Source organism: Scyliorhinus canicula, chromosome 17, assembly GCF_902713615.1.
Source record: "Scyliorhinus canicula chromosome 17, sScyCan1.1, whole genome shotgun sequence".
NCBI classification, from domain to species: domain Eukaryota; kingdom Metazoa; phylum Chordata; class Chondrichthyes; order Carcharhiniformes; family Scyliorhinidae; genus Scyliorhinus; species Scyliorhinus canicula.
In genome coordinates this window covers 18628205-18653076 of record NC_052162.1, presented here as the reverse complement: position 1 = coordinate 18653076, position 24872 = coordinate 18628205, and the positions used below count along the sequence as shown (strand labels likewise).

At 48.4% G+C, this 24872-nt stretch overlaps 1 protein-coding gene across 3 annotated transcripts in view; it reads left to right on the top strand.

Annotated features, from left to right (window-relative positions):
• Positions 1 to 24872, top strand: part of tmem255a (transmembrane protein 255A) — a 134521-nt gene that overhangs the window by 87619 nt on the left and 22030 nt on the right. For all 3 annotated transcript variants that reach the window (XM_038775312.1, XM_038775311.1, XM_038775310.1), the window contains one exon: positions 16652 to 16811. In XM_038775312.1, the coding sequence (XP_038631240.1) occupies positions 16652 to 16811 (160 nt within the window). The remainder of the gene's footprint in view (positions 1 to 16651; positions 16812 to 24872) is intronic.

Sequence of the window (24872 nt, the reverse complement as noted above, 5' to 3'; positions counted from 1 at the left end):
TCTTGCTTCAAACCAGATAGCCTTCTGGACTCATACGTCCCACTGAGCCCAGTGTTCCAGGTTCCAGTTATCTTGGAAAAAAATGTCCTTTTTGGCTACAGAAAAGGAAGAAAACAGCAACATCAGCCTCCAGGCATCTGCAGCCACCAGCAGGAGCAAGCAGCACACACAACCTGCAGCTGTGAAGTGCTCTTACAAGGCTGATTCCTCAATTGAAATAGCCTTCACAGCTGTGAAACTACAGGCTACTCACAGTCAAAGGGAGTGAAATTGAATTTCAGGATAGAAGCTGCCGCGGGGCTCTGTCCTGGGTGAGTTTGGTGGGGCAGACGGGATGCAGCTGTGGTTGCCCCTGTTTTGGGTCTCCACAATATTTAAAGATAGCTTGAAGAGAGGCAGCACAGTGGCGCAGTGGGTTAGCCCTGCAGCCTCACGGCGCCGAGGCCCCAGGTTCGATCCTAGCTCTGGGTCACTGCCCACACCCACCCCTTGAGCTGCATGCTGGAAAACGGAAATGGCTACTCACCTCCTGACTTAGCCTTTTGATGACATGCATAATATAAGTTTGTACATAATGTTATCCACGACCTCCGACCACTAGGTGGCATTGTAAACTTATCACATCACCATATGGTCGAGGAGTCAGAGGTTCATCGTGCTGGGAGATAAACATATATACAGTAGTTCCACAAGAGTTGTTTAGTGTTGTTTGTTAGTTAATTTATCCTAGTTATCTTATCACAGTTAGTTCTGTAATAAATTATTTGAAACTACATGTTCTGTAGTACCTCTTTCACTTGGGCCAGTCCGACAGAACATGACAACCTTCAGTAGCCATTGCGCCAGCTTCATGTTTTTGAAAAGGAGTACCAAACGATGCCCGTCTGATTTCCCGCTGGGGCGTCGGGTAATTCCCGGGAGGCAGTTGCATTCGACTTCAGTCTCATTAGTGAGATTGAAATGAATGCAAATGAGGGCTAATGATTTTCCCATCAACTTTGGGCGAGATCCAGAGCTCGCCATCGAGAGCCGACCGGGTAAATCACAAAATGGTTCGCATCTGGTGTGAATCTCGATTTTGCCCTCTCCTGCTGGTCACACATCGCGTCCAGATCAGCACCGGGTGTAACGCGGTTTCTGAATCATGCCCCACGATGCAGAGAAAATGGGTGCAGCAAGATTTAATTCGGACCATAGGAGGGGAGCTGGACGGTCTGATGTGATTCCAGTTGATGAAGTACTGCTGAGAGGGGAGAATGGACACATCACCTTACCCCAAGCCGTACATGATCAAGAAGGGCAACATTGTGACTGGGCAGCTGCCCGAAGGGGTATTTTATGACAGAAATTCCTCATGTCAGTAAGTATCACGGTGACACAGCAGCAGATAAACCAGGTGTAGAGGCTGACGTGAAGCTGACATCCTGAAGTCCAAACCAACGATGCTGACGTTAGGCAGGCAGCTAGCTACCCAGAGGGATAAACATCGGCCCCAGAGCTGACGCGACTGCTCCCAATCGTGATGCACTGACCAAAGTTATGGAGTCAGCAGGCGGACCACGAAGAGAGACCAGCAAAGTCATATGGAGATTTTTGCGACAGAACATGACATTGGAAATTAATTTGGAGTAACAATTTGTGATTTGAAATGTTAAGCTGAAAGACTTTAAACCTTGACACAGAGCCGATATGTGAATTTGTAGGTGTTGTGAATATGTTGAAAACAAAAAGGGTGTTTGCCAAACGCTGCCCGTGTGGTTTTGAAGTCACCTTTTTGGTGTTTGCAAGCAGGGCCGGCTCAAGGCACCGGCAACTCGGGCAGTTGCCCGGGGCACCATGTGCCGGGGGGCGCCAGAGACTCGGGTCCCGCGCATGCGCAGTTGGGCCGGTGCCAACCAGCGCATGCGCGGTGGCCGCCCTCCCCCAAGGCGCCCCCGCTCGGTCCGCCCCCCCCCCCCCGGTCCGCCCCGCTCGGTCTGCCCCCCCGCTCAGTCCGCCCCCCCCTCGGGTCCGCCCTCCCCCCGGGTCCGCCCTCCCCCGCCCCCCCCCTCGGGTCCGCCCTCCCCCGCCCCCCCTCGGGTCCGCCCTCCCCTCGGGTCCGCCCCCCCTCTCGGGTCCGCCCCCCCTCGGGTCCGCCCCCCCCGCCCCCCCCTCGGGTCCGCCCCCCCCCCCCGCCCCCCCCCTCGGGTCCGCCCCCCCCGCCCCCCCCCCTCGGGTCCGCCCCCCCCTGCCCCTCGGCCCCGCCCCCCCTGCCCCTCGGCCCCGCCCCCCCTGCCCCTCGGCCCCGCCCCCCCCAAGGGCGCCGAAGTTCAGCTTGCCTGGAGCGCCAGCAACCCTAGGGCCGGCGCTGTTTGCAAGTACACGAGAAAGCAATTGGACTGGATCATTGAGGAGCATCAAATTGCAAACTAATTATCAACACAAGGGATGCCATCGTTAAATAATGAAAGGGAAATGAGAAGTGCAGTTCACATTAGTTAAAGAAACTAACTGAAACTATATTGGACTGTGAAACCAAAAAAGAAAATGCTGCAAAATCTCAGCAAGTCTGGCAGCATCTGTAAGGAGAGGAAATAGCTAATGTTTCGAGTCCAAATGACCCTTTGTCAGAGCTTTTATCCGGTGTTTTTATCCTATATTGGACTGTGATGCACTTTACTTACTGGAGATTCATAACTGAAGAAATTCATTCACTCATTGAGTTAGGAAAGTAGTGAATTGTTGAATTTGTTTTCAAAATTTATTGCAGTGTGTTTAGTAAGAGATGGAGTCTAACACCAAGCAGAAAGTGATGAAGGACGATTTGATTGATAAGTAAATGTCATACACAAGTTTGAAATATTGGAGCGAAGGAAGTTTAATTTAAATGTTATTGTCAGATTTTCAGAATTCGCATCAGTGTTTGGAAAGTTCTCATTTAGGATAATGACACAAGTACAGATGAAGAAGGAAAAAACCATAAAACAGAACAAAGGTGACATGCTTTCAATTTGCTGAAGGAAGGGTGTCAGAATGATAACCAAGTGCTTTTGGATACTTGGATTGTACAGTGTTGCAAGTTGCACACTGATGGCGGTCAACCGAGGTCAGCTAGCATTTGGTCAGAAGTTGGCTAAGATGGATGATGTGACACCTGCAGCCAAATCTGTGACTTTGAGCGTTGTCCTTGTTATGGGCCAGGGTTTAGAGAACCCCAAAGTATTTCATGAAGTTCACCTGACCCACAACTTTTAATAGATTGTGGTATGGGAGCACACGGCCCACTCTACAGGTGTGGTACAGCAGAAATGGAAAAATGATTTTTTAAAGCAAAACAATGTTTATTCTATAAACTCAAGTTAACCTTTTTAAAACAGTGAACATCTTAGCAACCATTAATTCAAATACAGCCCCCAAAGAATACAACACTAAGTAATCCTTAAGCTGTCCTTTTAACATCCAGAAGACTTTAAAAAAAACCTTTAAACAGAAGCACATCAGGTTAAAGTCACTACTGAGAGCAGTTATTAGTTTTAAATCACCAAAGGTACGATTTACAATTTTTAGATTACAGAGAGAGAGACTCATACACCTTCTGTCTGTGACTGCAGCTATCCAGCGCTGAAAACGAAACTAAAACACACCCTGCAGCAAACAGCCTAAAACAAAAGTGAAAAGCTGACACAGCCCAGCTACACCCACACTCTGACATCACTGATAAACACCCATTTCTTAAAGGCACTCTCACATGACACCTCCCCCAAGAAAAAAAAATAAACCATCAACTTCAAGATGATTTCATTTTTCACCTTTTCGTGCAGCACGGTGGCGCAATGGCTAGCATTGCTGCCTCACGGCGCCGAGGTCCCAGTTCAATCCCGGCTCTGGGTCACTGTCTGTGTGGAGTTTGCACATTCTCCCCGTGTTTGCATGGGTTTCGTTCCCCACAACCCAAAAATGTGCATTGTAGGTGAATTGGCCACACTAAATTGCCCCTTAATTAGAAAATAAATTAATTGGGTATTCTAAATTTATTTTAAAATAAATTTCACCGTTTCACTATTCTTTAAGAAATGCAGTATACATATACATTCATTTCACAACAACAACACACGCACACAGGTACAACAATATAGTCCATTTTTTTTTCCTGCAACTGGATTCCTTCTCGATTGACCAAGAAGGTCTCTGCACGATCCATCCATTTCTCTATGCCTCGGCATTTCTCCTTAAAGTCAGATACTTTAGTTCAATCTGATCACAGAGTCCCTTGTACTTCTCCAACACAGGAGCATTGCTTATCACAGCTTTCAGGCAGTCAAATGCCTGTTGAAAGTCATTTTCGACGTTTCTTCAGCAAGTCCATCAGTGGAGCAATCACGCGACAAAACATTTGCACAAATGTTCTATCAAATCCACTCATGCCAAGAATTCACATTATTTCTCTTCGTCTTGAGGGTATCGGAAACTACTCAATAACTGTTGGTTTCACATCCCGTGTGACCATTCGACCCTGTCCAATTGTATGGCCATGGAAAGTGACTTGGGCTTTTCCAAACTCACTTTTGGCTAGGTTTACCACCAAACCCACCTCCTGAAGTCGATCAAATAACTCCATCAGATGTTTTAAATGTTCTTTCCATGTCTGGCTGAAAATTAACAGATCGTCGATGTATACTGCACAATTGGATAATCCTGAAACAACTTTGTTAGTTAACCGTTGAAATGTGGCTGGGGCGTGTTTCATGCCCAATTGACATAACTTTGAATTGGTATATACCATCTGGAATCACAAAAACTGAAATCTCCTTCGCCCTTTCGGATAAAGGTACCTGCCAGTAACCTTTAAGTAAATCCAGTTTGGAAATAAAAGCTGATTGTCCCACTTTCTCAATGCAATCCACCAAACATGGGATAGGATAAGAGTCCGTTCTTGTATCTGCCTTAACCTTTCTATAGTCCACACACAACTGTTGGGTACCGTCTGGTTTAGGTACCATCACTATGGGTGAACTCCATTGGCTGCAACCCACTTAAATTATGCCATTTTTAAGCATACTCTCAGTCTCTTTGTTAACCTGTGCCAAATTTAAAGGGTTAAGTCTATATGGATGTTGTTTGATTGGAACAGCATTTCCCACATCTACATCATGTATAGCCATTTTAGTACTTCCCAATTTATCTCTACAAACTAGCCCATGTGATATCAATAACTTTCAGGTCAGTCCGTTTTTCCTCTGGAAGGTAACTCAACAATTTATCCCAATTTTTAAGAACATCCTCATTTTCCAATTTAATTTGAGGGATGTCAAATTCACAGTCACCTGGATTTGGTTCATCACTCTGAGTTAGAATCATTAAAACCTCCTTTTTCTCTCCCCTTTCAAAGTACCTTTTAAGCATATTCACATGACATATTCAGTGAGTCTTCCTTCTATCTGATGTTTTTACCACATAATTCACCTCACTTAATTTCCTTTCAATCTGATAAGGTCCAAAAACCTTGCTTTTAAAGTATCACCTACAACTGGTAACAATACTAAAACTTTATCTCCACAGGCAAAACGACGAACTTTGGATTTCTTGTCCACGATCCGTTTCTTCACATTTTGTGCAAATTTTAAATGTTGTCTAGCCAATTCACCTGCTCTATTTATTAGTTCCTAAAATTTGACACATAATCCAATAATGTAATTTCCGATTTCTCACTCACCAATTTTTTCTTAATCAATTTAAGTGGTCCTCTTACCTCATGACCAAAAATTAGTTCAAAAGGACAGAATTTGGTTGACTCATTAGGTGCATCCCGAATTGCAAACAGTATGAATGGAATTCCTTTATCCCAATTCTCTGGATAATCTTGACAATAAGCCCTCAACATTGTCTTTAATGTCTGATTCCACCTTTCTAACACTCCCTGCGATTCTGGATGGTATGCAGTTGATTTAAATTGTATTATTCCTAACCTATCCATAACTTTGAATAACCTTGAGGTAAAATTTGATCCTCGATCCGATTGTATTTCTTGGGTAGTCCATATCTAGTAAAGAATTTAATTAATTCCTCCACAATCTTTTTAGTTGTAATATTACAAACTGGAATGGCCTCTGGAAACCTGGTAGACACATCCATTATCGTCAAAAGATATTGATTCCCATTTTTCGTTTTAGGAAGCGGTCTTACGCAATCAATTAAGACCCTTGTAAAAGGTTCCTCAAATGCTGGAATGGGTATTAAGGGCGCTGGTTTTATCACTGCTTGAGGTTTCCTTATCACTTGACATGTGTGACATGATTGACAAAATGTAACTACATCTTTATGTAGTCCAGGCCAATAAAAATGTTTTTGGACTTTAGATTGAGTTTTCCTTATTCCCAAATGGCCTCCCACTGGTACCTCATGTGCAACTCACAACACCTCCTTTCTATACCCTACTGGCAATACTACTTGATGAACATCTGCCCACTTTTCATCCGCCTGCATCTCTTAAAATTGTGACTTCTTTACCTGCTCCTCCTGATACACATGAGTAAACTTTACCCACACAAGTAAATTCTTTAAAGAGATCTTGCACCTTTTTATCAATCACCTCTTGATCAGGCTGTACAATCTTTTGCACCTCAGTCGCTTCACTTGGGCTTTCCTTTACCACTTTAACAAACCCCACTGTTTTACCACATGATCCTTCCCAGTGATGTTCTTCAACCACCAACACTGTGACTTTACATGGCTTAGTTTATTACAGTGAAAACATTTGAAACTTTTCATTTCTTTTCCACTGTCCTGGATTTCTTTTTTAGTCTGAGGTACACTCTCCTTATTATCTCCCATCAGATCACCTTTACCTTTACCACTTGAGTATTTCTCATGTCCCCAGTTTCTATCCCTCACAGGCTGAAACTGATGTCGGAAACCAAACTTTGATTTAAGAACTAATTCATAATTATCTGCCATTTCTGCTGCTAATCTCGCAGTTTTAACTCTCTGCTCTTCCACATGAGTTCTCACTACATCAGGAATTGAATTTTTAAACTCCTCCAAAAGTATAATTTCTCTGAGAGCTTCATACGTTTGGTCTATTTTCAAAGCCCTTATCCACCTATCAAAATTATTCTGTTTGATCCTTTCAAACTCCATGTATGTTTGACCAGGTTATTTCGTTAAATTTCTAAACCTTTGTCTGTAGGCTTCAGGCACTAGTTCATATGCACCCAAGATGGATTTTTTCACCTCCTCATACGTCCCAGATATCTCCTCCAGTAGTGATGCAAACACTTCACTAGCCCTACCTACCAGCTTTGTTTGAACCAGTAATACCCACATGTCCTGTGGCCATTTCATTTATTTAGCTACCTTCTCAAATGAAATGAAAAAGGCTTCTACCTCCTTCTCATCAAACCTTGGCAATGCTTGGACATATTTAAATAGATCCCCACCAAGCCTTCGACTATGATGCTCTTTCTCACTATCCTCATCACTGTCATCCAACTGTACGTTTCCCTTTATGCCTGCCAATTTTAACTGACTGTCAGGTTTCATGGCCATTTTCTGAAATTGAAACTCTCTCTCATTATCTTTTTCCTTGATCTGTATTTCCCTTTCTCTTTCTTTTTCCTCTCTATCTCTTTCATATTCAAGCTGCTTTAATTCTTTCCCATGTTCCATTTGTTTAATTAGTAACTGAATTTTTGCCATGTTCAGTGAGTCAAATTGTATCACAGGCAACATTAAACGTTTAGCCACCGCCATAATTACCTCACCTTTTCGCATTTTGTCAGGTAATGTTAACTGCAATGTTTTTGCCAAATCTAACTTGTCTGCTTTTAGTAAGAAGTCTTACAACACCAGGTTAAAGTCCAACATGTTTGTTTCAAACACTAGCTTTCGGAGCACTGCTCCTTCCTCAGATGAATCCTGAGGAAGGAGCAGTGCTCCAAAAGCTAGTGTTTGAAACAAACATGTTGGACTTTAACCTGGTGTTGTAAGACTTCTCACTGTGCTCATCCAGTCCAACGCCGGCATCTCCACATCTTGTCTGCTTTTAGTCTCTGTCCATAAGGTACTGCGTGTGAACGTCTTCCCCCCCAAAACCTCAGAGCCCCCATTGTCCACAACACACTCCCCCACTTAAACTAGAATACCACACCTGAAAAGCAACCACAATATGCTCACACCTTACTGTCTTTAAGTTCTCAAAGCCAATCTAATAAATAGACTTTTATCCGGATTAGCCCCCAATTTGTTATGGGCCAGGGTTTAGAGAACCCCAAAGTGTATCATGGAGTTCACCTGACCCACAACTTTTAATAGATTGTTGTATGGGGAGCACACGGCCCACTCTACAGGTGTGATATAGCAGAAATTGAAAAAGTATTTTTTAAAGCAAAACAATGTTTATTCTATGAACTCAAGTTAACCTTTTCAAAACAAACAGTGAACATCTTAGTAACCATTAATTTAAATACAATCTCCAAAGAATACAACACTAAGTAATCCTTAAGCTGTCCTTTTAACATCTAGAAAACTTTTTTTAAACCTTGAAACAGAAGCACATCAGGTTAAAGTCACTACTGAGAGCAGTTATTAGTTTTAAATCACCAAAGGATCGATTTACAGATTTTTAGATTACCGAGAGAGAGACTAATACCCCTTCTGGCTGTGACTGCAGCTATCCAGCTCTTGAAATGAAACTAAAACACACCCTGCAGCAAACAGCCTAAAACGAAAGTAAAAAGCTGACAGACAGCCCAGCTCCACCCACACTCTGACATCACTGATAAACACCCATTTCTTAAAGGTACATTTCTTAGACAGCCATTTCTTAAAGGTACTCTCACATGACATCCTTTAGCCAGAGATGTAACACCATGGACTTCCAATTTTGCTAACACACCAATTATGTGTTACTTTAGAACTCATTCATCAAAAATAATTTGCCTTTTACAAGTTTGTGCTGGCTGTCATTTATTAATCCACATTTTTCAATGTGATAAGTAATTTTGTTTTGAATTATATTCTCTACGTGTTTGCCCACCACCTAGAATAGCCCTTTGGCAGGCCTATTGTTACTGGGTTTATCTTTCTTCCTTTCTCTGAACAGGAATGTAGCATTTGTAATCCTCCAGTCCTCCGGCTACAATCCCTGTGTCTAAGGAGGATTGAAAGATTGTGGCCTCAGATTCTGCTATCTTCACCCTTGAATTCCTCAGCAACGTTGGGTGCATCCTGTCTGGAAAAGATGATTTTTCAAACTTAAAGCACTGATAACCTTTTCAGTATTTTCATTTTATCTATTTTTATCTGATCAAATTTCTCAACTTTACTGTGACATTTTCAGCGACCTCTCCTTCAGTAAATAGGAATGTAATTTAGTGACAGTGCTTTCAATATTCTGCCCCAGATTGTTAATGAACACGAGGTGACTTGGCCCAGATCTCTGGTGAACCTCCCTCGAGACTAAACCTTATTGAGGGAATGACGAGATTCAAACCATCTCTGGCTGATTTGCAATTTATCTTGTTATATTTCCCTTTACGCCATTAGTCTTAATTTTAGCACAAAGTCCCTCATGTAGCACTTTCGTCAAAAAGCCTTTCTAGAAATAAAAATAGATCACATTTTTGCATCCGAAACTAATTCTCAATGAACTGGGAATGCAGGGAGAACATTTTAAAAAGGTAGAGCAATAGCTTCTACCACTGGCTGTTGACCAAGAGAAAGCTATTGTCTTGGAACAGCTACAGGAAAAATGGTCTACGGGAAAAGTCTGATCAGGAGATGAGATAAGAGAAGAGAGTGTGGGAGGCAGACCCTTGGCTAGGCAGCCAGCAGCACCTGCAGGAGAGTGCGAGCAGGGGACCCCAGGCCAGGCAACCAGCAGCAGCTAGAGGAGAGCGCGAGAGGAGGACTCTGGGCCAGGCAACCAGCAGCACCTGGAGGAGAGTGCGAGAGGAAGGCTCTGGGCCAGGCAGCCAGCATCACCGAGAGGAGAGAGTGAGAGGAAGACCCTGGGTCAAGCAGCCAGCAGTACATAGAGAAGAGTACACGCGGAGGGCCCTGGGCCAGGCAGCCAGCAGCACCCAGAATATAGTGTATGCGGAGGACCCTGGGCCAGGCAGCCAGCAACACCTGGAGGAGAGTGTGAGTGGAGGATACCAAACAAAGCAGCCAGCAGCAGCTAGAGGAGCGTGCGAGAGGAGGACAGTGTGAAGGGCACAGAGGGTGCAAAATTCCTGCACTGAATTCAAGAGAATTCATTTAGCCAGCATTAAACAAGCCCAACAGGAGAGGGCGCAATTCTAGTCTTAGGCTTTGGAAATGAAGCTGGGCAAGTGGATGAAGTAGCAGCGGGGGAACCATTTTGGAGATAGTGACCATATTAGAGTTAGATTTAGCATTATTATGGAAAAGGACAAAGATTGAATGGAAATAAAAGTTCCAAAATGGGGAAGATAAATTTTACAAGGCTGAGGGATGAGCTGGAAAGAGTGGACTGGATACCGTTATTAGCAGGAAAAGCAGTGTAGAATCAGTGTAGTATAAAGAGAAAGGGTGGCACTGGTAAATCTAGAGGTTGTCCAGAAACATACAGGCCGCGTTAAAGCAGAAAAGACAAGTTAATCACAGTAACAAAAGACTTAATACTGTAGAAAGTCTAGAGGAGTATAGAAAGTACAGGGGACTAGTAAAAATGGAAATGAGGAAAGCAAAGTGTGGATACAAAACAAATTGGTTGATTAAATCAAAGAAAATCCTAAGACATTTTACCAGTACCGTGGTGTCTCGAGACATACACTGGATCCTTCCAGTAGTTTACAAAAGGGTTTATTGATGAAAGGCAAAGGCATTTAATAAACAGGCACAGAATATTTAGGTGGACACCTGCATCACAAACCTCTATAATACATCCTCTATGCCGGCCCCATGTTCCTCTGGATGTGGTGCCAGTGACTGGCACATCATCAAGGTAAATCATCACTTTGGGAATTTCCTGGAGGAGATTTTCCAACTTGCGCTGGAAGATGGCGCGGGCTGAAACAATGCCAAGTCTGGCATACTGGAGGAGGCCTTTGTGGATATTGATTGTAGCAAAATTCTGAGACTCCCCATCCAACTCTAGTTGCAAGTAGGTGTGACTGAGGTCCAATTTTGAATAGGTGAGGCTGCCCAGCGTAGAGCTCTTATATCCAGGGAATCAGATACCAATCGACCTGGGCAGCCTGATTTATGGTGAGTTTATGGTCCCAACAAATCTTTATTATCGGCACCACCCATTTTAGAAAGTGAACTGGCCCGATTATACCCAGCTCTTCCAATCTCTTTAATTTGGCTTCAACCTCCTGACACTTAGGCATCAAATCCGGATTGATTTATATGCCCCTAATCCAGCCCAATTCCTTGTGGAAGACATTTTCATACCTTTCCAGCCTGTTGGGCCTAATCTTCTGTAACCAGTCTCTCCCCAACAGACTGGGTCTACGTCCTTCCCTGATGACCAACGGCAGATTGACTTCCTGCCCTCTGTGTGCCACTGGGATGTTGGCTGTTTCGAGGATCTTCAAAGTTTCCCCGGTGTATGTTGAAAGCTTGGTTGTAGTACTCTTCAAGCTTATAGACTGCGTTCCTGCATTCCTCCATGACTACCCACTCACTATGGCCATCGAAGCCCCGATATTGACTTCCATTTTAAGGACTTTATCACTTACCCTTAAGGCAATTTCAATCGGTGCCGTCTTATTCAATTGGACTGCATTCAACCAACACTCTGATCAGTGGCACTGTGGACTGCTGCTGCTGTTTTGTTTTGCATTGGGGCAATTTGCCTCATGCAGGAACATGCTTGAACATGCTGCCTTTGGTCGCAATGGAAGCACACAAACTCCCCAACGTGGCAGGACTCCTGGAGATGATGCCCCCACAACGATAGCAGTCTACCTCGGATTCGGGTTGACGTCCCAACTCCTTCCTGCTCCTTGGGTTCAGGCCCTGTCCTGAGTTTGTGTCTAATTCTGTGATGTGCCTGTTGATCCCGCTCCAGATCTCGTGGCCATACCGCCCCAACCTGGTTAACCTCCCCTTCAGCTACACTTTGAAACTCAGGGCACCTTTTTCAGAGCATTCCATCGCCTGAGTTATTTCGATCATTTTTTCCAACGTAATTGTGGTCTCCACCAGAAGCTTCTTCTAGATATGGATCCCACAAATCAGCCGATGGAGCAACAGGTCATGAAGTGTGGCCCTGAATTCAAAGTGCTCAGCAAGCTGGTGAAAACTGGCTATGAAAGCTGAGACAGACTCTTCATCGTCCCTCGAGTTAAACTTGTAACGTTGGAGGGCTTTGGGTTGACATATTGTTTGACCAATTTCACTATCTGGCCAAAGGTCTTTGGGTTGGATGCCTCCAGGGACGTGAGGTTCCCAATCAAATTATCTGTTTGGGGCCTGCAAACTTGTCAGAAATAACACCTGCTTGTCCTCGCCTGTGATCTCGTTTGCGGTAAAATAAATGAAGCCATTTGACGGACTGACTCCAACCCTCAAACCCTTGGTCAAATAGGTCTATTAGAAATGATAGGCATTTCCACTCACGGTTTAAATAATTCTGACTCTTGCTAGAGCTTCTAAATTTTCTTAACTGTTCCTTCCTTAACCCCTCAATTCACAACGGCTGTACAATGTGGTCGCTCGAGACAGACACTGGAGACTTGCAGCAGTTAACAAAGGGGTTTATTGATGAAAGGCAAAGGTAGTTAAATAACAGGCACAGAACACTATATAGCAGGTCTTAACAGGTCGACTCCCTGGTCCACACTGCTCGCGGCAAATTCTCCATTGGCTTGGGTTCACGTGCTGCTGTGCAATTGGCCCCGAGCTGGTCATGTGACCCATAGAGCCCAGCCCCTTAAAATGGCCACACTACAAATACATTAAGAGCAAGAGAATAGCTGAGGAAAAGCTAGGGCCTATCAGAGATGTACATGGTAACTTGTGGGTTGAATCAGAAGATGTGGGCAAGGTTCTTAATGAGTACTTTGTCTTCACTAAGGGGAGGATTGGTGTAGACATTCAAGTTGAAGAGGAGAAGTGTGAAATATTAGATACAGTGAGCATAGTGTGGGAGGAGGTTATGGAGGGATTAGCATCCTTGAAGGTGGATCAGTCATCAGGGATAGATGGATTGTATCCCAAGATGTTGAAGGACGCCAGGGAGGAAATGGTGAATGCTGTGAGGATCATTTTCCAATCGTCACTAAATACAGGATGGGTTCCTGAAGTTTGGAGGTCAGTGAACTTGTGCCATTATTTAAAAAGAGTGTGCAGCCAGTCACTCTGACTTCAATGGTGAGAAAATTATTGGAAACAATTAAGAGGCAGGATCAGCTGTAGCTTAGAAAGGCACGGATTGATCAGGAATAATGGATCAGGGGAAGATAGTGAGCTGGATTCTCCGTTTTTCGGGGGGGGGGGGGTGGACAATAAGCAGGCCTCTTGGGTCTATGTGGTGACAATGTGGGTGGGATTTTCCAGCCCTTCCTACCGATGAGGTCTTCCAGTCCCACCAAAAGCAACACACCCATGGCGGATTCCCCGACAGCGAGACAGGCAAGCCACACAAAACGCTGTAGATATCGGCTGGACCAGAAGATCCTGCCAGCGGATAGCAGCGAGCTGCCTCTGCTGTGGAAAGCAGGCTCTGGGGAGTAGGGACAAAGAAAATCCCACCTCTTGAAAATTTACCACCAAGAAGCGTGTGGGTGGCCCAGGGAGGCTCTTGTTGTCGTTCATTCCCGCCCCAACTCACCACCACCAATATCAGCTGTTCTTCAGAATCTCTCTCTCTTCCTCTGAGGGAGATGCCTGGTATCCACTCAGTCCCTCTCGTACTCTCGGAGTTGATGGGAAAATCCTCATTGCCAAATGTACACTCGTACAAGCTGATAAGATGTAAGGCATCCTTTGTAGTTTCAGCAATTAAATTATCTTGGTTTATGATAATACCAGGATTCCTTGAATAGATTACTGCCTGGCAAATCATTTTAATTCTTCCCTTGTTCTCCTTTATCGCAACAGAAAATTAAGTAAAACACAATACAGGGTGATTCTGATAGGGACAGAAAGTGATAAAGGTTCTGCTTTTCTAAACATTGAGATTGACGATTATCAGCATCAGCACAAATAAGTACTTCTAAGATAGTGGTCCTGTGAAAATATCATAGCATGGAAAGTAGCTGGTTATAGATAAATAATGTATGTTATCTGTTGAAAAACGTGCTGGAGGTTTCTTCAATATTTGTGTTGCCATTGGAAAAACTGCAGAAGCCTCTCTTGAGGAATTTGGGCCCGGATTTGCTGCAATGGCGCATCTCAGAGTGAATTTTAACCTCACTGCTCACAGCACGTTACTCTTTTTCTGCGAATTGCTGAGTTTGTTTATGAATTGATAACAGCGGGTGCTATCATTATTTCTTCCACAATTTCAGGCCCGTTAAGTAGAAGTGAGTAAAATGCATTATTTGGTGAGTTGTATGTAGTCAGTTGAAGAACAAGCTTCCTTCATTGTTTGTATTAATGGAGCATTGGGTATGCAGTGAACCTCACACTTGCCAAAGCAAGGACTGCATTTTCAAACCCACCGCCCTCCTCTCGCCTATTAACAGGAATGTGCAGAGAAGTGTCTGCTCGCTATAAACCACTGGAATATATTTCTTGCTATTCTATGGTTAGGATATGTAAAACAATGATTCTAAATTTTCTTTCTGCCTGGACATCAATAAATTGGTGCCAAGGTTAAATATAGAAAAAGGTGCATCTGTCTGAAGTCCAATTAAGGAGGAATTGCATTTCTCCCCAGGAGCAATATAAATAAATGCTATGGTGATTATATCACTTAACACCAAATAGTTTAGCTATGTAATCATACATGCAGCATGGAGGCACAGTGGTTAGCACTGCTGCCTCACAGCGCACGAGACCTGGGTTTAATCCCGGCCTCTGTGTGGAGTTTGTACGTTCTCCCCGTGTCTGCGTCGGTTTACTCCGGATGCTCCAGTTTCCTCCCACAGTCCCTGGATGTGCAAGTTAGGTGGATTAGCCATGATAACTTGCCCCATAGTGTCTGTAGATCTGCAGGTCAGGTTATGGAGATAAGGTGGGGTGGATGGGGGAGTGGACATGGGTAAATAGTTCATTGAAAGGAATGATGCAGTCTCGGTGGGCCGAATGGCCTCCTTCTGCACTGTCGGGATTCTGTGCATTAATATTTTACAGTGTTTTAGCCATCCGGCAATAATGTCATTCTGGCATTGTATTTTGTCAAAAGTGGAATTATCCCTTTTACAAAATGTTCCTTACCAGCACTTTTTCCCAAACCTTTGTTTTGGCAATACAAAGGTCAATCTGTGTCTCCAAATGCTGGAACAAATTTGGTTAATCAAAACAATAAATTGAATCCAGTGTCTTTAACAACTTTCCAACAGATTAGAAAGCATTTGCTTTGACGAAGGGGCATCTGGACTCGAAACGTTAGCTCCTTTCTCTCCCGACAGATGCTGCCAGACCTGCTGAGATTTTCCGGCATTTTCTCTTTTGGTTTCAGAAAGCATTTATATTTACAGTGAAGGGAGGTATGACCAGAATTCTCCGGTTGTTGGGGTTCTCTGTTCCTGACGGCAACGCACTCCGCGGGTTTCCGGGCGGCATGGAGTGGCTTCAACGGGAAATCCCATTGACAAGCAGCGGGAAGAGAGAATTCCCGCTGGCAGCGAACTGCGCACCGCCGAGAAACACACACGGCTGGGGGAGCGGAGAATCCAGCTCGTACTTTGGTTATATATGGGACGGCTGGAATGTGTCTCTGCTGAGTAGCCTCAAAATAAGGGGAAGTAGATTTAGGACTGAGTTTAGGAGGAACTTCTTCACCCAAAGGGTTGTGAATCTATGGAATTCCTTGCCCAGTGAAGCAGTTGAGGCTCCTTCATTACATGTTTTTAAGGTAAAGATAGATAGTTTTTTGAAGAATAAAGGGATTAAGGGTTATGGTGTTCGGGCCGGAAAGTAGAGCTGAGTCCACAAAAGATCAGCCATGATCTAATTGAATGGCGGAGCAGGCTCGAGGGGCCAGATGGCCTACTCCTGCTCCTAGTTCTTATGTTCTTATGTTCTTAATCCCTTTATACCCAGATTTGTAATTAGTGACAAATTAATCCTATTGCTGTTATCTTTGCATTTTGTAAATGTGATCTTCTCACCATATTGTATTTATGAAGGATGAATTGGATAAGAGGGAGTTAGAAATATGTTTGTTTCTTAAACCAGTTTGGGTTTTAAAATGGTTGGGGAATTATTGTAGATCCATACCGGAAGAAACCAGTGGGGGAAAATGGATGTCCCACTTGCTGCGGTTAGATACTGACAGTCTGACCAGAAGCTCTGGAAGCTTGGCTTCCATGCCTGGAAATCCAGACCTGAACCGCCTGGATTTCATTGAATAAAATGACTGGTCAAGTTGGCACGTCCTGCTTAGATGCAGAATGGGATATCAGGGATGGAAGAATTTACCCTCCCTGTTTTTGTTTTGGAGGGGGGGGGTGGTGGGAGTGGAGGATATTTGGTGGTGAATGGCAAAAGCAACATTCCCCAGACTTTCTCATCTATTTTTACTGTTTTAATGCAGCCGGGACACTTTGGGTGGTTATTACGAGTATAACGATGTCGGAAGTTGCCAGGAGGTTATCCACCTGTACCACCTGCTATGGTCATCAACAATCCTTAACATCGTGGGCCTATTTCTAGGAATCATCACAGCGGCAGTCCTTGGATCTTTTAAAGATATGGTATGGAACTTTTGTTATGCAAGCTATTTTGGAAGAATGTCACGTTACCTGCGGTCTCATTTTGTTTGTGTTAGGTAGGAGTAAATAAAAACTTGCCCTTCTCCTTTTCGGAGTAGAGATGGGGGAGGATCTCCCGAAGGGGAGGTGGTGACGGAGTGGTATTGTCACTGGGCTAGTAAACCAGAGACCCAGAATAATACTCTGGGAACCCAGGTTCAAATCCCACCACTGCAGATGGTGAAATTTGAATGCAATAAAAATCTTTTTAAAAAATAATTTTTATTGAAATTTTTTGAAAAATGTATAACAACAGAACAATAATAATCATAACAATAATAAACACCCCCCCCCCCCCCCGGCAGCCGTAACAGCACATATAACGAACCCCCCCAAACCCAATAAACAACAAAATAAATTAACAATAAATTAAATTAACGTAAACAATGCCCCCCCGAAACCCCCCCCCCCCCACCTTGCCCCCCCCCCCTCGGGTTGCTGCTGCTGCTGACCTAGTTCCCTATCGTTGAGCCAGAAAGTCGAGGAAAGGCTGCCACCGCCTAAAGAACCCTTGTACCGACCCCCTCAGGGCGAATTTGACCTTCTCCAGCTTAATGAATCCCGCCATGTCATTGATCCAGGTCTCCACGCTTGGGGGTCTCGCATCTTTCCATTGCAACAAGATCCTTCGACGGACTACTAGGGACGCAAAGGCCAAAACACCGGCCTCTTTCGCCTCCTGCACTCCCGGCTCCACCCCAACCCCAAATATCACGAGTCCCCAGCCTGGTTTGACCCTGGATCCTACCACTCCCGTCACCGTCCTTGCTACCCCCTTCCAGAATCCCTCCAGTGCCGGGCATGCCCAGAACATATGGGCATGGTTAGCTGGGCTCCCCGAACACCTGATGCACCTGTCCTCACCCCCAAAAAACCTGCTCATCCTCGTCCCGGACATATGAGCCCTGTGCAGTACCTTGAACTGGATGAGGCTAGGGCAGCACAGTGGCGCAGTGGTTAGCATTGCTGCCTCACGACGTCAGGGTCCCAGGTTCGATCCTGGCTCTGGGTCACTGTCCGTGTGGAGTTTGCACATTCTCCCCGTGTCTGTGTGGGTTTCGCCCCCACAACCCAAAGATGTGCAGAGTAGGTGGATTGGCCACGCTAAATTGCCCCTTCATTGGAAAAAATTAATTGGGCACTCTAAATGTTTACTTTTTTTAAAAACCTGGATGAGGCTAAGCCTCGCACATGAAGAGGAGGAGTTCACCCTCTCCAGGGCGTCGGCCCATGTCCCCTCTTCAATCTGCTCCCCCAGCTCCACTTCCCACTTAGCCTTCAGCTCCTCTACCGACGCCTCCTCCACCTCCTGCATCATCTGGTAGATGTCAGACACCTTCCCATCCCCGACCCACACCCCCGAAAGTACCCTATCCCTTACCCCCCACGGGGGCAGCAAAGGGAACCCCTCCACCTGCCGCCGAGCAAATGCCTTAACCTGAAGGTACCTGAACATATTCCCCAGGGGGGAGCTCAAGCTTCTCTTCCAGCTCACCCAGGCTCGCAAACCTCCCGTCAATGAACAGGTCTCCCAACTTCCTAATGCCCGCCCTGTGCCACCCCAGGAACCCGCCATCAATGTTTCCTGGGACAAACCGGTGCTTCCCCCGCAGCGAGGCCTCCACCTAGCCCCCCACTTCCCCCGTGTCGCCTCCACTGCCCCCAAATCTTGAGGGTAGCCGCCATCACCAGGCTCGTAGTGTACCTCGTTGGAGGGAGCGGCAACGGCGCCGTTGCCAGTGCCTTCAGGCTCGTGCCTCCACAGGACGCCATCTCCATCCGTTTTCATGCTACCCCCTCCCCATCCATTACCCACTTATGTACCATCGAGACGTTAGCCGCCCAATAGTACCCAGAGAGATTGGGCAGCGCCAGCCCCCCTCTATCCCTGCCCCGCTCCAAAATGACCCTCCTCACCCTCGGAGTCCCGTGCGCCCAAACAAATCCCGTGATGCTGCTGTTCACCCTCCTAAAAAAGGCCCTCGGAATGAAAATGGGGAGGCACTGAAACAAAAACAAAAACCTCGGGAGCACCGTCAATTTAACGGACTGTACTCTACCCGCCAACGACAGCGGCAGCATGTCCCACCTTCTATTTTATGTTTTATTTTTTTTTAAATAATTTTTATTGAAATTTTTACAAAATACAAAATATAAACATCTTAACTCTATTAACATACAACTGCGGTAACACCCCACGAACAATACCCCCCCAGCTTCAAGAGCAACTTCAAACAAAAGGAAAGAACAGAAACAAAGAAAAAGAAAAGGAAAAAAAAAACAAAAAAGAGAGAGATATCACCCTCCACAAACCCATGTGCACAGTTCTCCCTCCCCCCCCCCCCCCCCGGGTTTACCCGGTATATGTCTGAAATCCTCCCTCCTCCAACCCACACCCCCGAGAGGACCCTATCCCGCACCCCCCGTGGGGGCAGCAAGGGGAACCCCTCCACCTGCTGCCTGGCAAACGCCCTTACCTGCATGTACCTAAACATGTTCCCCGGGGGGAGCCCAAACTTCCCCTCTAACTCCGCTAGGCTCGCGAACCTCCCCTCCACAAACAGGTCCCTCAACCTCCTAACCCCTGCTCTGTGCCAGCCCAGAAATCCGCCATCCATGCTCCCTGGGGCAAACCGATGGTTCCCCCGTATCGAGGCCTCCATCGAGCCCCCTATTTCTCCCCTGTGCCGTCTCCATTGCCCCCAAATATTGAGGGTAGCCGCCACCACCGGGCTCGTGGTATACCTCATTGGAGGGAGCGGCAACGGCGCCGTGACTAGCGCCTCCAGGCTCGTTCCCACACAAGACGCCGCCTCCATCCTCTTCCATGCTGCCCCTTCCTCGTCCATTACCCACTTACGCACCATTGCTGCATTGGCAGCCCAATAGTACCCACAGAGGTTGGGCAACGCCATCCCCCCCTATCCCTGCCTCGTTCCAGGAACACTCTTCGAACCCTCGGAGTCCCATGTGCCCACACAAATCCCGTGATACTCCTGTTGACCCTCCTAAAAAAGGCCTTCGGGATAAGGATGGGGAGGCACTGGAACAGGAACAAAAACCTCGGGAGCACCGTCATTTTAACGGACTGCACCCTCCCCGCCAGTAATAGCGGTAACATATCCCACCTCTTAAACTCCTCCTCCATCTGCTCCACCAACCTTGTGAGGTTGAGCTTGTGCAGGGCCTCCCAGCTCCCCGCCACCTGGACCCCTAGGTACCTGAAACTCTTCCCTGCCTGCTTCAATGGGAGCCTACCAATCCCCTCCTCTTGATCCCCCGGATGCACCACAAACACCTCACTCTTGCCCAGGTTCAACTTATACCCCGAGAAACCCCCGAATTCCCTAAGAATCCTCATCACCTCCGGCATTCCCCCCACCGGGTCCGCCACATACAGCAACAGGTCGTCTGCGTACAGCGACACTCGATGCTCCTCCCCACCCCGCACCAGGCCCCTCCAGTTCCCTGACTCCCTCAGTGCCATGGCCAGGGGCTCAATCGCCAACGCGAAGAGCAAGGGGGACAGGGGGCACCCCTGTCTCGTCCCCGGTACAGCCGAAAGTACTCCGACCTCCTCCTATTTGTGGCTACACTCGCCATTGGGGCCTCGTAGAGCAGCCTCACCCACCGGATAAACCCCTCCTCAAACCCAAACCTCTCCAACACCTCCCACAAATACTCCCACTCAACCCTATCGAAGGCCTTCTCCGCATCTAATGCCACCACTATCTCTGCCTCCCCTTCCACAGCCGGCATCATAATGACGTTGAGGAGCCTTCGTACGTTTGTGTTCAGCTGCCTTCCCTTCACAAACCCCGTCTGGTCCTCATGTATGACCCCAGGCACACAATCCTCTATTCTAGTGGCCAGGATCTTTGCCAGCGGCTCAGCATCGGCGTTCAGCAGCGAAATCGGCCTATATGATCCACACTGCAGAGGGTCCTTGTCCCGCTTCAGGATCAAGGAAATCAGCGCCCGTGACCCCCCCCCCCCCCCCCCCCCCCCCCCCCCTCCATCGCCTCGTTAAAGGTCCGGACCAACAGGGGGCCCAACAGGTCCAAATACTTTTTATAGAATTCAGCCGGAAACCCGTCCGGCCCCGGCGCCTTCCCCGACTGCATGCTCCCTATCCCTTTGACCACCTCCTCCAGCTCGATCGGCGCCCCTAGTCCCTCCACCTACTCCTCTTCCACCCTCGGGAATCGCAACTTGTCCAAGAAGCGTCCCATTCCACCGCCCTCCACCGGGGGTTCAGACCGGTACAGTTCCCCATAGAAGTCCCTGAAGACCCCATTGACATCTACCCCCCTCCGCACCACCTTCCCAGCTCTATCCATCACTCCCCCAATCTCCCTGGCCGCATCTCGCTTCCGGAGCTGGTGCGCCAGCATCCTGCTCACCTGCTCCCCGTATTCATACACCGCCCCCTGTGCTTTCCTCCACTGAGCTTCCGCCTTTCTGGTCGTCAGTAGGTCAAATCTGGCCTGAAGGCTACGCCTCTCCCCCAGCAATCCCTCCTCTGGGGCCTCCGCATATCTCCTATCCACCTGCACCATCTCCCCGATCAGTCTTTCCCTTTCCCTCTGCTCCCCCCTCTCCCTATGGGTTCGGATGGAGATCAATTCCCCCCTCATCACCGCCTTCAATGCCTCCCAGACCGTCCCCACCCGAACCTCCCCGTTATCATTGGCCTCGAGGTATCTCTCGATGCAACCCCGGACCCTCCCGGCCACCTCCTCCTCTGCCAGCAGCCCCACCTCCATGCGCCAGAGCGGACGTTGGTCCCTCTCTTCCCCCAGCCCGAGGTCCATCCAGTGCGGGGCATGGTCCGAAATGGCAATAGCGGAGTATTCCACTTCCTCCACCCTCGACACCAGCCCCCTGCTCAGGACAAAAAAATCAATCCTCGAGTAGGCCTTATGTACATGGGAGAAAAACGAGTATTCCCTGGCCCTTGGTCTCACAAACCTCCAAGGGTCCACCACCCCATCTGGTCCTTGAATCCCCTCAGCACCTTAGCCGCCGCCGACCTCCTACCCGTCTGGGGCTTGGATCGATCCAATGGGGGATCCAGTACTGTGTTAAAGTCCCCCCCCCCCCATGATCAGGCCCCCCGCCTCCAGGTCCAGAATGCGGCAAAACATACGCATCATAAACCCCGCATCGTCCCAATTTGGGGCATAAACATTCACCAACACCACCCGCTCCTCCTGCAGCTTGCCACTCACCATCACGTACCTCCCGCCACTGTCAGCCACCACCTTCAACGCCTCAAACGACACCTTCTTCCCCACCAGGATCGCCACCCCCTTACTCTTCTCACCCAGCCCTGAGTGGAATACTTGGCCCACCCACCCCTTCCTCAGCCGGACCTGGTCCACCACTCTCAGGTGTGTCTCCTGGAGCATGGCCACATCCGCCTTCAGTCCCTTCAGGTGCGCAAATACTCGGGCCCTTTTGACCGGCCCATTCAGCCCCCTCACATTCCAAGTTATCAGCCGGATCCGAGGGCTCCCTGCCCCCTTCCCCTGCCGATTAGCCATACCCCATCCCTTGCCCACCCCCGGCCAGCGTCCCACGCTCTGCCAGTTTCCCACGGCAGCAACCCCCCCCCCCCCCCCCCCCTCCTCCAGCACCCCCTGCGTCCTCCAGCTCCTTCCTGACCGTTTCAGCAGCAACCCGGTACCCCCCCCCCCCCCCCCCCCAGGCTAGGACCCCTCCTAGCCGCGCCCCCCCCCCCCCTCTACAGCACTCCCGTGAGCCAGCTAACTTCTGCTGACCCTGGCGGCCCCCGCCCTACTTTCGGCTCCTCCCAACGTGGGATTACCCCTCCTCCATTGTGCCCGTCAACGAGTCCACCCTCCCCCCGCTCCTGCGCGGGAAAAGAAAACACGCCCCCTCCCTCTCACAGCGCGGGAACCCCGCAGAAAGCCCGCGCTTTCGCCCTGCCGGGCCCCGTCTCCTCCAGGGCCACTCCCATTGTCAGTCCCCCCCACCAGCTCCCCGAACACCCCGTTTACCCCTCTGCCCGAACCCGTCCACCCAACTCCTGCTAGAAAATCCATAAAGAAAACACTTGTACGGCATCACCCCACCCACCCTACGGCCACCCCACATCATACCCTAAACCCCGCAGATACACATACAGTATAAATAAATACAGTATTATACATCATCCCCCATCAGGGGGACCCTCAGTTTGAGTCCAGCTTCTCGGCTTGCACGAAGGCCCACGCCTCTTCCGGGGACTCAAAATAGTGGTGTCGATCCTTATAGGTGACCCACAGACGCGCCGGCTGCAACATTCCAAACTTCACCTTCCGTCTGTGGAGCACCGCCTTCGTCCGGTTAAACCCGGCCCTCCGCCTCGCCACTTCCGCACTCCAGTCCTGGAAGATCCGCACCTCCGTGCTCTCCCATTTGCTGCTCCGCTCCTTCTTGGCACACCGGAGCACACACTCACGATCCACGAACCGGTGGAACCTCACCAACACCGCCCGCGGCGGCTCGTTCGGCTTGGGCCTCCTAGCCAGAATTCTGTGGGCCCCTGGATGGACCCAGCCCCCATCAGCGAGTTTAGCATCATCACCACATAGGCCGCTAGGTCCGACCCCTCCAGCCCCTCCGTGAGGCCCAGGATCCGTAGATTCTTCCTCCTCGACCGGTTGTCCAGCTCCTCGAACCGCTCCTGCCATCTTTTATGGAGCGCCTCGTGCACCTCCACCTTCCCCACCACGGCCACGACCTCGTCCTCCCTTTCGGCGGCCTGCTGCTGCAGCTCCCGGAACGCAGCTCCCTGGGCTGTCTGGGTCTCCATCAGCTCCCTATTGGTTACCTTCAGGGACTCCAGCAGCTCCAACTTCAGCTCCTGGAAGCAGCGCAGCAGAGTCGTCTGCTGCTCCTGGACCCACTTCCTCAGCTCCTCAAAGCTTTCGCCGGCCGCCATTTTGTTTTCCTGGCCCCGATTTTTCCTGGATGTTTTTGTCGATTTTCTCACTGCCCCACTCCTGGTCCAGACCATGGGACCACTGGGGCGACTCCTGGCCTCTTCCCCCGTCGGGATTTGCCACCTCAGCTCCGTTGGGGGCCCTTAAAAAAGCCCCGAAGTCCATTGATCGCGGGAGCCGCCGAATGTGCGGATCAACTGCGCATTGCCGCCACCTGAAGTCTTGTCCCACCTTTTAAACTCCTCCTCCATCTGCTCCACCAACCTAGTAAAATTAAGCTTATGCAGAGTCTCCCAGCCACCTGAACCCCCAGGTACCTAAAACTCCTCACTGCCCTCTTTAGCGGGAGCCTACTAATCCCCTCCTCCTGATCTCCCGGGTGTACAACAAACAGCTCGCTCTTGCCCAGGTTCAACTTGTAGCCCGAGAAACTCCCAAACTCAGCAAGAATCTCCATCACCTCCGGCATTCCCCCCAACGGGTCTACTACATACAGCAGCAAGTCATCTGCATAAAGCAACACTCTGTGCTCCTCCCCGCCCCGCACCAGACCCCTCCACTTCCCCGACTCCCTGAGCGCCATGGCCAGAGGCTCAATTGCCATCGCAAAAAGCAAGGGGGACAGGGGGCACCCCTGCCTCGTCCCACGGTGGAGCCTGAAGTACTCGGACCTCCTCCCATTTGTCACTACATTCGCCATCGGGGCCTCGTTCAGCAACCTCACCCATTTAATAAACCCCTCCCCAAACCCGAACCTCTCCAACACCTCCCACAAGTACCCCCACTCAACCCTGTCAAAGGCCTTCTCCGCATCCAATGCCACTACAATCTCCGCCTCGCCTTCTGCCGCCGGCATCATTATCACATTTAGCAGCCTTCGCACATTAGTGTTCAGCTGCCTCCCCTTCACAAAACCCGTCTGATAGAACATAGAACATAGAACAGTACAGCACAGAACAGGCCCTTCGGCCCTCGATGTTGTGCCGAACAATGATCACCCTACTTAAACCCACGTACCCCGTATACCCATAACCCAACAATCCCCCCATTAACC